General features: G+C 47.9%; 1 protein-coding gene across 1 annotated transcript in view; it reads right to left on the bottom strand.

The window, feature by feature from the left end:
* Nucleotides 1-5,652, bottom strand: part of LOC134402466 (histone-lysine N-methyltransferase MECOM-like) — a 284,837-nt gene extending 279,185 nt beyond the window's left edge. Inside the window, exon 1 of the mRNA XM_063131922.1 lies at nucleotides 5,571-5,652. Within this exon, the coding sequence (XP_062987992.1) occupies nucleotides 5,571-5,607 (37 nt within the window). The 5' untranslated portion in view covers nucleotides 5,608-5,652. The remainder of the gene's footprint in view (nucleotides 1-5,570) is intronic.
* Nucleotides 5,653-12,858: the final 7,206 nt, after the last annotated feature.

Genomic DNA, 12,858 nt, shown 5'->3' with positions numbered 1-12,858 from the left:
GGTGCTGTTGCACCGTGTCCTGCTTGTTCATCCCTGGTCGATGGCTGGTTGGCCACTGTGTGAACAGAGTGGCGGACTAAATGGATCCCTGGTCTGATCCAGCATGGCCCTTCTTGTGTTCTTATAATAAGATATAACAATTTTAGATTGCAGAAAAAGGAAGCAAATGGAGAAGACAAGACTGAGCATCGACCAATATTATTTTCCTTTCCTCTGGTTATGAAAGAGAACTAAGGAGTTAAGTGAAAGAGTTGTTCCCCTGGCTCTCTCCTCAAAAGCTAAAAGTCGGCTTTTGAGGAGAGAGCTCAGCAGCGTAGGTGTTCTAGAAGGGAGAGGCAGGAATAAGAAGCAGCCAGGAAGAAGAAACCCATCCAACCAAGCGACTCTGCAGCGCGACAGCTTGCACATTCAACCACCTCCCCCCACCCTCCCGTGTCAACTACAGGACGGCTAGTCGAAGTATCACAATGGTGCGTCTCATGCGCGAAATCTCCACGCTGTAGACGCATATTGACTCGAGCATTTGGCTTTTTTGCTAAGCAGCGTGATATTGACAAGGCGGGATGCGATATTGACTAGGGACCGAGTCCTCCATCTCTGTTCGAAGAAGACGACGACGACGGAAGCCGGTCTCTTCCCTCCGCCCGCCCCGCCTTTGGCTTTGCCCGGTCTTTCTTCCACGCCCCGGTTCCACATTGAAAGCGACCTTTTCTTAACCTACTTTTCGAGGGGCAAAAATCAACAGCAACGTTGGATTATTTTATTGTTGCTGCTTTGAATTAATTTTATTTCTAATTTATCGTTTTAAAAAGGAGGTTGTTTCTTCACGGATAGTAGCAAATGCAATTTTTTAAAATAATAATAATAATAATAATAATAATAATAATAATAATAATAATAATAATAATAATCCAGTGGTAAAACAGTGGCTAATAAGCAGCGTTGCTTTAAAAAACATGAAAGAAAGAAAAGAAAACCACCCGGGTATTTGGGCAAGCATAGGACACTTCCTATTTAGGGCCCGGAGCCCCCACCACTTAAAAAAAACCCACCCTACAATAGGACGAAAGGAATCCCAACTAAACGGGTAAATAAAGTCTGCCGCTCTTTTCTGGTTTTCAATCAAGAGGATTTTTTTCCCCTTTGGCCTTAAAAGAAAAAGAAAAAGAACGGAATAGAAAACACTCACGCAATTTACAAGCACAGGACAAGCCCGTTTAAACTTAGCAACGCGTTAAGTTCATTCTCCCAAATGCTAGGAGAGTTTTGGATTCAGCATGGCTTGCTCCACTTCCTTGGGTTTTTTTTTTCCTTGTTTTTTTTTGGGGGGGGGGGGCTTTTCTTGCCTCTTTTTTTTCGTGGCAACAAAGTGTAAAAGTGACAAGTAGCCCCTTTCCTAAGACACGGCGTGGGGGTGTGTGATCGTCTAATCTGATCGCCTTTCTGCCTCTTTTATGAGGCTATTGGATGGCTCTTAACTGCTACCAGCGGGTTTGCTCTGGACGCCTTGTCTAACTTTATACGGAGCAGGATTCTGGGGAATGTCTCCCGCCCCACCTCTAGTGAGAGAGGAGGGGGTTGGGGTGGAGGGGGGGAGCAGCGGAGGAGTTCGGTGAAGCTGAGCATCCCTTGGGGCCCAAGGAAGCGAGCAAATTCCAGTTGGTCCTCAGGTGCAAGCTAAAACCCAAGACAGAGAGTTTCGCTTTGATTGAATATCCACTCCCCCAGCCCCCGATTTCAGTGGGATAAATTTTAGCACGTGCTGAACTCTCCGCGTTGAAATCAATGGGACTCCTCACTGTGGTTCCGACATAGTCACATAGTCCTTTGCTGAGGATTGCACCTGGCAGCCAGGGTAATTTGTATTTACTCTAAAGTAACCCCATTGTATTCAGTGATGCTTGCTCTCAGGTAAGGGTGCATTTGCAACCTTAAACGTCCTCTTCGTCTTTCTCTGGATTATGGGCAAGTGTCATTTATTTAATATACTTTTTGGATGGTTACAATCTCAATATTGCCTTCAGTTTTCAGTAAATTAAAATTCTGGTTTAAAATAATCCGCCCGTCTCCGACTTGGCTGCTTTGATTTTACTTCTTAAAAATAAATAAACTAAGGAATAGCGAATAGCTTCCATTATCCACGTGGCTTCTGCTAAAATCCGATCACCTAATTTAAACTTGCATTCCTCTCTAGGAACAAAATATTTGACAGTCTTATACGTTCTCAGAAGTAAGTCCCGCAGAGTCTAATGGGACTTACTCCCGGGAAAGTTAGCGTTTCAGCCTTTAAGTGTTTCGCTTTGTTTAGCAACAGACCAGACTTGAATGAATTTGGGCACAAACAGCCTGTTTACTTGAATGCAACTTTCACCGTTTTCAAGGAGACTTACTCGCATGTAAGCCTGCACAATATCCCAGCTACATTTCCCAACGCAGAAAAAACAGCATTTTCCTCTTTTCTTTTTCTTTTCTTTAATCAGTGATCTAATTCTAGGGGAGCCACCGAGGAAATTGACACAGTGGTCGAAGGAGAAAGCAAACAGCGTTTGAAAAACGTTGGGGAATATATATTTTTGACGGTGCTCGTCTTCTTTGCAACCTGAGGGTTGCGAAAGACAGGCCACGGGACTCACTGTGTATGTTATGTATCTTGCACCCATTATAACTCTCAAAGCACGTCAGAAAGTTTTGTGAATGCTCTGGGTCGCCTCTTTTTTTTCTTTTTTCTGTGCGAGATAGACAGACGGGCGGATGGACAGACAGACAGACAGATGAGCTGCTACAAAAAGCATCAGCGACGGCTCACGCCAGGAATGAGCGGTCCGCAGGTTTTTGCTACTGGACGTAACACACCGCCTTTCGATAAGAAATCTTAAGCAAGCGAAGGGCGCATCTCCAACTCTCTCTCCTTTTGGTAATGAATAACGGGTCTGTTTTCAAATTGTGTCGACTGGATACATCTGCTTTAGGGGCAATCAAAATCAGCTAATCAAACGCAGGCTAGGAGGAGGAAGAAGAGGGGGTGGTCTGTTTCACAGAAAATTAGACAATAATCCAATGAGATCTTACGCCTCCCTCCTTTCTCCCTCCTACCTCTTCCCCCCTCCTTAATTCCCCCCCAACAAGCAAATAATCGCGCTTTTTAAAATGTCACGCAACTTATGCAACACTTTCTCTCCTGCCGCCACCACCCTCCCTTTTTCTCCTCCATCCCGTTGCCAACTGGAAACCGAACTAAGGATCGCTTGAAGGGTTTTTTTTTTAAAAAAAGAAAAGAAAAAAAGAGTGCTTGTCCAGGGTTTAGAGGGGATGTGGGTAGGGGACAAGAGATCAGCTCTTTTGGAAAAGGGACTCGAAAATAGGGTGTAATACTATAACTTACAGTTAAAACACACATACACAAAACAAAAAACAAAAAAAACAATGATCTCCTGCAAAGAGAAAGAGGCAAACCCAGAAATAACAGTAGGGCTGCAGTCGTGCGGCCCGATCCTGCCATGCACGTTAGCAAGGAAGTAAATCCCACTGTGTTCATTAGGACCCTAAAGGCAGAGTATTGGAGAACAGCCCTAAGTACATTTTGTATACAAGTTTCCACTGTAAGTTTACTCTTCAGTAAATTGTGCGTAGGGGATCGGCTGTGAAAACACGCGCACACGCACGCACACGCACGCAGAAATGCATTTTGATCGGCGCGTAATGACAGGCGGGATTCTGGTTCGAAGATCGCCTGGGTCAGTGGGGGAAACTGCACGGAACAACGCGTGGACTTGACAAGAGCTCAGCGCGTGTCTGACTCGGAAGAGCCCGCAGCAAAACGCGGCCCAATCGCCTCCTGCCCTTCAAACACACCTCGGGCTCAAGTCAGCCGTTGCTTCAAGCTCAAGTTGAAACTGACCAGGGCGAGCTGCAACTCCTCCGAGCATTGTATTCTTTTAATTGTGTGTAAAACAAACACACAAACACAAGGCGAACGGTTGGGGGGGGGGGTAGGGGACTGCAGAAGATCTCCCCAGGCAGGCCCATGACAGCCTTTTCGCTCTCAAGTTGAGGACGCCGAAAGCAGAAAGTGAAGGAAACTTTTTCAATTCCCTTCCACCACGAAACTTTCTCTTTCCCGCGCCCTGCTTTTTTTTATTATTATTACTATTATTATTAAATAACATCTAGGGCAAGAGAAATCGAGATCGCTGTTTTGTCTACTCCTTTCTTTTCTTCTATAGTTCGAACATTTCCATCCTCCCTCCGCCCGCCCGCCCCCATATACACACTTTAAAATAAAATTAAAGGGCGGAGGGGGGGGGCAAGTCTGCCAGAACTTGAGGGTGGGCAGAAAAAGGACTCGTCGATTCTGGCTTCACTTTTACAAGCACCCACTTCAGCCTAAGCGTGTACTGATGTTGTGGCTCCTTTTGCACGTGCCACAGGAACTGGAGACAAGTGTGCAAGGGGCCGGGGAGGACAAACACGCGCACAGAGAGACAGACGTGCGAAGCTCCTTGGCCTTTGACACGTGTGGGGGGGGGTGTCTGTCTTTCGAGCCCAGAAAGTTACCCCAAGCCTGGATCCCCAAACCGGCTCGATCTCGCCCTTGGGTGCGCGCTGCCTGAAACGGGCAAACCCGGCGGAGAAAGAAAGCATCAAGTGCGATTGGAGACCTGCGTAAGTTTCCCCGGGGAGTTCGCTGCTTGCCAGGGTTAGCTGCGTGCAACCTTCCTGCGCCTCGATTTCCTCTCATTCTTTCCCCCTCCTTCCTTCCCTCCCTCATCATCCTCTCCCTCCCTCCGCACAACCTGCCCCTAACAAAGCACTCGCTGGAGCTCCTTCTCTGCAGGTTGTCCCCGACAACTCTCCTGTTTTGCGGCCTCTCCCGGCCGCTGCACTCGCTTTCCCCACCTTTTTTTTTTTAAAGGAGCCAACAGCGCCCACTAGGGGCAGGCTGCGTCCGTGCAGCCTCGCTAACCCCCTCCTCCTTCCCTCCCTCCCTCCCTCCCTGCCCGAGCAACTTGCGGCGCTCTTCGGCACTGAACTTTTGCTCAACTCTTTCGCCGCCTCGGCTGAAGTTCACAAGCGATTCTCCTCAAACCCCCCCCCCTTCTGTCTCCCTCTCTCTCTCTCTCTCTCCCTCTCGCGCCGCCGCCGCCGCCACCCCGGCAGACAAACAAACAAACAGCGCCGGGCACAGCCAAGCCAAGCCGAGCCTGGAACTTCCCCCTTCGAGACAAAAATCGTAGTAATCACGCATCGCCACCACCCAGCTCTGCTCCCCGGCAACCAAAACCCCTCTTGACGCCGCAGACGCCGCGAGGTGGATGGAAAGGAGCAAAGCAGCCCGGATCGGAGGAGCAGCACAATCCTTTCGCCGCGGGGTGGGTTGCGAAGAGGGGAGGGGAGGAGGTTTGGGGACGGTGGGGGGGGTGCCCCTCGCCCAGAGCAGGGGGGATCCCCCCATCCATCCATCCATCCCACGTACCCCACAAACCCCGGACGCCTCAGCCCGCCTGAGTCACATCATGGCAGAGAAGGGGAGAGAGGAAGCCAATAGAAAGAGCGATTGAATATGCACCTACTTGTGGCTAGTTTCCTCGCTCTGGCTTTGGATCTCATTGCTGCCAGTCCTGCGGATGTTGCTTGGACGGTGTTGGGGGGGATCTGGGAGGGGGGGTGGAAATCAATGGACGGGCTTTTCCCTCTCTCTGTCTCTTTTCCTCCTTTATTTTTCCTCCCCCACTCTTTTCTTTCTGTCTCTCTCTCTCTCACTCTCTTTCTCACTCACACTCTTTCTCTCAACCCCAAAGCTCGCTATCTCTCCAGCATTGTCAGTTTGGACACCTTCGCACATGCGCATGGGCGGCTTCTCTCAAACACCCCCCCCCCTTCGCTCTCTCTCTCTCGCTCTCGCTCTCTCGCTCTCTCTCTCACCCCCCCCCCCCGCTTCAACATCTCCCGGTCGCCGCCAAAAGAAAAAAAGTTTGGAGCGATCTTTCACTTTTGGATTTGGGGATCTGGACAGAAGATTGCAGGAAAGAGCGATCTCTCTGCTTCAGCTCCGCGCCTTCAAGGAAATTTAGGAGACAAAACAACCAACGTTGAAATAGACATGAGCGCTTTAGACGCGCGCTTTTGAACTGATCGTATTATGTGCAATTTATTAATTATTGATTGATTGTGAATACTGGGGGGTCCCTTCCCTTCCCTTCCCCCCCTCCCCATCTGACCCACACCCTCCCTTTTCATCAGCAAATCATTCTTTTGCGGTCCGATCCTAGGTACGTTTACTCGGAAGTAAGCCTCCATGGTCCAACACGACGTCCGCGCCTGTTTTTTGGTTGGTTTGGGGGGTGGTTATGTTGGGAGGGGTTGATTCTTCCGTCTCTATCTGCGCTTGAAGATTTCAGCCCTCAAGGGGTCCGATGGACAGAACCCCGAGTTTCCTCTAGGAGCAGTGGGGTTTGAGAGACCCATTTCCCACCCATCCACCCCCGCTCCTCCTCCCCGAGAGACAGAGGGAGGAGATTGTGGGGGGTGCTGTGTGTATAATAGCAAAACCGCTTCCTTCTGATCCCTACACATCTAGGGGCGGAGGGGAGAGGGAGAATAAATATTATTTATAATTCTTGATTGTCCCTCTAGGCCTTCCACTGTAGAGCGAGGTGCCCCTTCACAACTCCCTGAAATTGGCACGTTGTTGTTCGTGTTTGTAGAAGGCACAATGCAGTCTCACCATGTGGTGTGAGCGGTCACACACTTACTCCAGAGAAGCCCTATTGATTCCAACGGGCTTTCCCCCCACCTCTCCCACCTAAGAAAATGGGTTGAATAGCGGGCGCTATCACTTTAAAGAACATTTTGAACTGCGATCCTCTGCTCCTTTACTCTAGAGTAGTCCCTCTCCCGTTTTTTCATCGCGGGTTTTCGGTGGCGTTGCATGCCTTGCCTCGAGTCCCAATTCTGAACACACTTCGGCCCCGATCCTAAGCTCATTTACTTGAACGTAAGCCCCCTTAACTTCACTTAGAGCTTTCAGTGGATGGAATTGAACTTAGGACAGCCGTATCCCGTTCATGTGTAATTCAGTGAGGATTTTCTCCTAAATAAGTGCGTAAATAGAATTTTAGCCCAAATCTGCGGTGTTTAGGGCCCAAAGGTTAATCTTCAGACCGATCTTTAAAAAGAGTGGAGGAGGAGAAATATGCTATTAATAATATAACACAGAACTAAGGACACTTACAAGGGAGTAAGTCCCATTAAATTCAGTAAGACTTACTTCCGAGTAAACATGCTTTGGATCGAGCTGCACAGCCGCAATCCTCTAACTTTACTTGGGATTGAGTCCCAGTGAATCCGGGGAGGGGGCTAACTTACACGTGAGCGTGTCTATAGGATCGGACTGTGATACAGTAATTATAGGATGGTTCACTATAATATACACCGGAATGTTAAAGTCGGGGTGGGGGTCCATTTAAATCAATAGGACTTACTTCATCAAAGCCATATATTTCGGCTCGGAATAAGGGATGTAAACTGGGGGGGGTCTATTTATACAAACATTCGAATAATTGTTTTGTCTTAAGAGCCCATCAGATCATTAATCTTCCCCTTGATATATATTTAATTAGGCGGCGATAATGAAATAAGAATCCTTTCATTCGCTTTAATGACACGGGATGGCTGAGGGGGCGGGGGGGGGGTTATTCGAAAACAAGTCCTACTTTAAAGGATCTGGCTCTTGCTCCTGTTTGGGATATGAATCAACCCAAACTACATAATGGATTTTTTTATTATTTTTTTATTTTGCTCCGGAACAACCTCCTTGCACTGAACAGTTTTGTTCAATACCTTCTCGGCGCTATTTATGTTCCCATTAATATCTGTTGCAAAATCCTGCCAGACACTATAAAAGAAAATTACGGTCTTTCAGACCCGATGCCGAGCCAGTTCTGTTCAAACAAGTCGCTCCGGATTTGGGGTTACAATTTCTCCCTCTCCTTCCACACCCTATCGATAGCTGCTGTCTGCCACTAGCTTCCCATCCTAAACACAATCGTCTAAACGTCTAAATCATGTTCACAATCCAGCACAGACCTAGGAGACTGTTGAAGCCCCGTTAATTTCCATAGGATTTAAAGCCATATCAATTAACTACGCACTGCATCATTCGTGTGCATTCTTCACTTGGGAGCAGGTGCGGCTTAAGGTCAACAGCTGCAATCAACGCGCAGTTCAAACCTATGCCTGTTTCCGAGTATTTGCGTGGGATCGGACTGTGAAGATGGGGGAGAGAGACTGGCAAAAGGGGTGGGTTTTTTCCCCTGTCACGATGCAATGCTCAGCAAAAGCAGAAGAGCAAACTTCGAGTAAGTTCTGCTCCAATCCCCAAGCGAACTTTGTATCATCACAGGGTACCACGAGGACCACAAAACACGCTTCTAAACTCTAACAGCGAAGATGGAACGTGTGAATGGCACTAACAAGCCTCTATTTTTATTTATGTATGTATTGGTTTTTGAACTGAGCATACATGGCTTTGAGAGGGAAATGGGGAGATTCATATTCATATATATATATATATATATATATATATATATCCCTCCATAAAAAGGGGAAGTATGTGTTGGAACTGAAACCCTTAAAGTATAAAAATTCTAGAGAGAGAAAAGGGGAAATAGCCTCTCCATTTTAAATGTATTTACGTGAAGTAAAACAAGTTCATTGAGAAAAGATCGATCGATGGCTGTTCGCCATAAGAGCTAAATGGAAAAAAAATGTGGGGGACGAGTGAGTGAGGGGACGAGTTAACCCTTCCTGCTTCATCTCCCTTTCTTTCCAGGGGCGCCTCCTTTTCAAATCCCCGAACGGGCTCCTGTGCCTTTAAGAGGGTGGAGAAATCCAACAGGTCCACTTCTGCATCCCCAGGATTCCGACAGAGGCTTCACCTGTTGGATAAGCAGGAGGCCTGTCGGGGAGGGAGGAGGGGAAGATGGTGCCACACTCTCTTGCCTGAGCCGCCACCTGTCGGCTTCCCCGTCGCCTGTGTAAACGCAGGCAGACTCCCAGGATTAGCACCTGGAAATCCTTCTTCTCCATCACCTCCGCTGCCCTTTCTCTTTTAACTCTCAAGGCCTGCTGCGGTTTTGCTGCGTCCCAGAGGCGGAGGGACGGGGGAGGCGGAAATCTGACCAGTGGAAATCCCCGCTCCGCCCCTTTCTTTGCGCTTTGGGGGTGCAGAGAAGCGTCTGAACAACCCCTCCAGTCCCCTAAACCGAGACTATGACCTCCAGTGCTTAAAAGCATCTAAGGTTCGTAGCCTGCGAAGCGCTGCAGGAGAAGGGAAAGGGGAGTTTCAGCGGATTTGGGGGTGGGGCGAGAGGAGGGGGCACTGAGGCCCAGTGCACCTGAGAAAGTTTCCAAGGGGGAGCCAGGTGATGTAGTGGTTAGAGTGTCAGGCTAGGACTGGATCCAGCCAGGTTCAGAGCCCCGTGCCTCGATCCGCGGTGGGTTCAGTTCAATCCTTTCCACTCTGGGCTGAATCGTTTTACGCCCTTCCCAATCAGATAGCCCTGTATATTTGTTCTCGCTCCCTTCCAGAGGTGGCGACACAGCCCTGCGGTGCACGGGGCCCTGCTGCTCCGTCTGCTGAGCGGAGCCTTGGACTGCTGCCTGGCAGCACCGCTGTCAGCCCAGAGCTCGCTTGGGCCGGTCATGAACGCTGAGGCTAACCTGGGATTGTCGAGAAGATAAACAGCGGGAGGGGAAGGAACCATGGAGAGCTCCTGGGAGGAAAGGCGGCATATAAATGTAACAAATAAATAAGCGACGCCGTCTCTTCTGACACCACACTGAGTAGTCTTGGCAAAGAAGGATTTTACGTGGGTGTTTATCTTGGTGAAGATAAAAGCTGAAATCCAAAACATTTTGTCAGCCCGATCCTATCCATATTGATCCAGAAGGAAGTCCCTGCTGAGCAGAGGAGTTTACTCCCAAGGAAAAGTATAAACTGATAGTCATGTGCAAACCCTATCCTATACACTGGTACCCCTTCCGAACAGACCTTACTGAACACAACAGGAACATATCTCTGAGTAAACATCCATAGGATCGGCCTCTTTTTACCTGTTGAGTTCAATGAGGTTTGCTATCAGGTAGAATCTGAGTAGATATGGTTAGACATGAATATTAAATGAAATAGTAACACCCCTATTTATCTGTCTTTATGATATATAGTTAATAGTTCTCAGTTATTTAGATGCACCTCTAAAACCCTCTGTCAGCTTCTTCCAAATGCTTTCACTTAATATATAGGTGGGTGAATCCCCTTTGCTCGCAGCCAGGATTGAAACAGCTGCGTCTTCAGCGTCCTACTCCGATTTCTGCGAGATATTATTCTTTTCTATTACAACCTGTAGGCTGATGCCCTGCGATCCTATACGTTCTTCCACGAAATAAGGGTCCCTAGGATTGCAGCAGTGTCTTTTAATATATTTATTCAGCAGTAGATCCCACAGAATGTCATGGGACTTACTGTTAAGTAAAGATACACACGAGATTCTAGACGGAAAACGTAGTGTGTATAATAAGTTTGACACTCTAATATGCGAAGTGAATTTTCACCACAATGGAGGCTCCAACCCAAAATCCAACATTTTTTAGGTTCCCCGCTGATTTTAAGCGCTTGCTTAAATCTCCCATTACGATCAATGGGACGTGCAGGTTTTACTCAAAAGGGACGGGGCTGACTCCCATCGCGTGCCTAGGATTGCTTGCCTCAAATGTACTTCGCATTGACTAAGGACGCGTGTCGGTGGCGCTGGCGATCTTCTCAACCACATTTGTGAGGGTTAGGTTATCTCTTCCCATTTTACAGACGGGGAACTGAGGCGGAGAGAAAGTGACATGCCCAAGGCCATCGAGTGAGTTTGCGGCATAGTGAGAAGAGGAGAGACATTCAACACGAGCCTCTTCTTCCACATTACTGGGCTCTGGGAGTGGGGTGGGGAGAGATACACGTAGCTTTCAGGGATTGCCTCCCGACAGCCAGGACACCACGTAGTAAAACAAAAACGAAACGATCCAGACGCCGCAGCGTTTCAGGCTTCGAAACCCCAAGTCAGCTCTAATTGCCCAATCTCTTGACCTCCACCACCACCCCGGCCTGCCCCATCCGAGACCCTCCACCAGGTAGAGAAGAAAGCAGGACGTGCGCGCGTTTGTTTCCCTGGTGCGCCGGGCGTGTGCGTGTGAACCGGATTCATCTGCGGAGCCCACGTGGGTCTGAGGCTGCGAGGCCCGCTACGGCCCTTACGGCTTGTCAGTTTCACGCCTCGCCGTGTCAATTTCACCTGTTCGGCGTCTCGGGCGCCTTTGAAGCGACGGGACCCAAAGCAGGTGCGCTCTTTCCGTCCGTCTCTTAACTAGCGAGGTGGTCGGACAGCCGCGCCATCTGTATTTATTTCTCATGCGCCAGACCTAGATCCTCCTGATGTATCGATATCCCCCAACCAGAGAGAAACAGTAGTCGGGCAACGTTTTTAACACCTTCTTCCAAACCTTCCGGCTGCTGCACCGGCCACGAATCCGTTTCCGTTCAACTTTTCGGCTTGTTGCTATTTGGTTTGCAAAGTCACGCCGCTGGCGCTCCTTCTGCTCTAAAGTCTCCAAATTTGAGCGGAGTTTCGGGGGCGGGGTGGGTGGGGGTGGTATAGATGGCAGTAATGAATCCTCGGTGCGTTTCTTCCCCAACAGAATGAGATGCTCTTCTCCCCACACACACACACCCAAGCGCCTTCAACCCCCTTTGGTTAAAAAATAAATAAATACACAGACACGTGGTTTCAAGAATAATGCATCATAGTGCTTTATGATCCCATGATGAACCTGGGTATGTGTGCATTTTAAAAATGCAGGTTGTGGGTTAGGAAACAGCCTTGTGTCCATGGCTTTCAAATACCGTCTTCTGTGCAACAGGATTCCCCCCCCCCCTCACGTCTGAACACTCCTCGCAGTCCATTTGGAAAGAAAGTTGGAGAGACGACGACTTGAATTTAATTTTTAATTATTCTTTTCTTCCTCCTCTCTTGATCATGGAATTTGTTGCGCCATTGTCTTTGTGCAGTGAACTCTGCCTGGTGTTATTCAATCATTCATATATATATATATATATATATATATATATATATATATATATATATAAAATCTCCTACCAATGCAGCTACCAATGCAGGAAGATTAATTTAATCATTGTAATGCAATTATTAATACTGTTTACCCAACGCAGGTTTTGCTGTTAAGAAATTACACTACTCGCTAGTTGACCAGAACTGATAATATGAAAGCTTTTCCCAGTCCGGGTGGAAATAAAAAAAATAACATAAAAAAAATAAAAAAGCACATATATTATTATTATTATTATTTAAAGTCTCAGGACTCCCGGCCTTCAGCCATGGGGCTCAATTAGCCAAAATGGAAACAATTTTCAGTCATTGCAATAACTCACTGTTCTACAGATCGCTTTCAAAATACACACTTTTATTATGATATGCTGACCTCAGTGGCGTGAAGTGGCAAGCCTAGAAAAAGAGGGGAGGAAGAGGCTGGGGGTGAGAAGGAACCCTCTCTCCCCTCCCCAAGCCCCCTTGGGCTATAATTATTAGAAATTAATTGGGTTCAAGACCCTGGGTAGCATTGGGTAAATTAATAGCGTGTCTGGTTGCTTACAGTTGAATGTGGAGATCACAGGAGAGAAAGAGAGAGTCACAAACGTGCCATTCAGACAATACTCCGCAAGCCCCCCCCCAATCTCCAGTCGCTGGAGGTTAGCTCTATTAAAAATATTTTTTAATAAGAGGGTATCTTGTTCGT

This window comes from Elgaria multicarinata, chromosome 8, assembly GCF_023053635.1.
Source record: "Elgaria multicarinata webbii isolate HBS135686 ecotype San Diego chromosome 8, rElgMul1.1.pri, whole genome shotgun sequence".
In the NCBI taxonomy this organism is placed as follows: domain Eukaryota; kingdom Metazoa; phylum Chordata; class Lepidosauria; order Squamata; family Anguidae; genus Elgaria; species Elgaria multicarinata.
The sequence above is the reverse complement of the archived record's forward strand: the minus strand, read 5'-3'. Positions and strand labels throughout refer to the sequence as shown.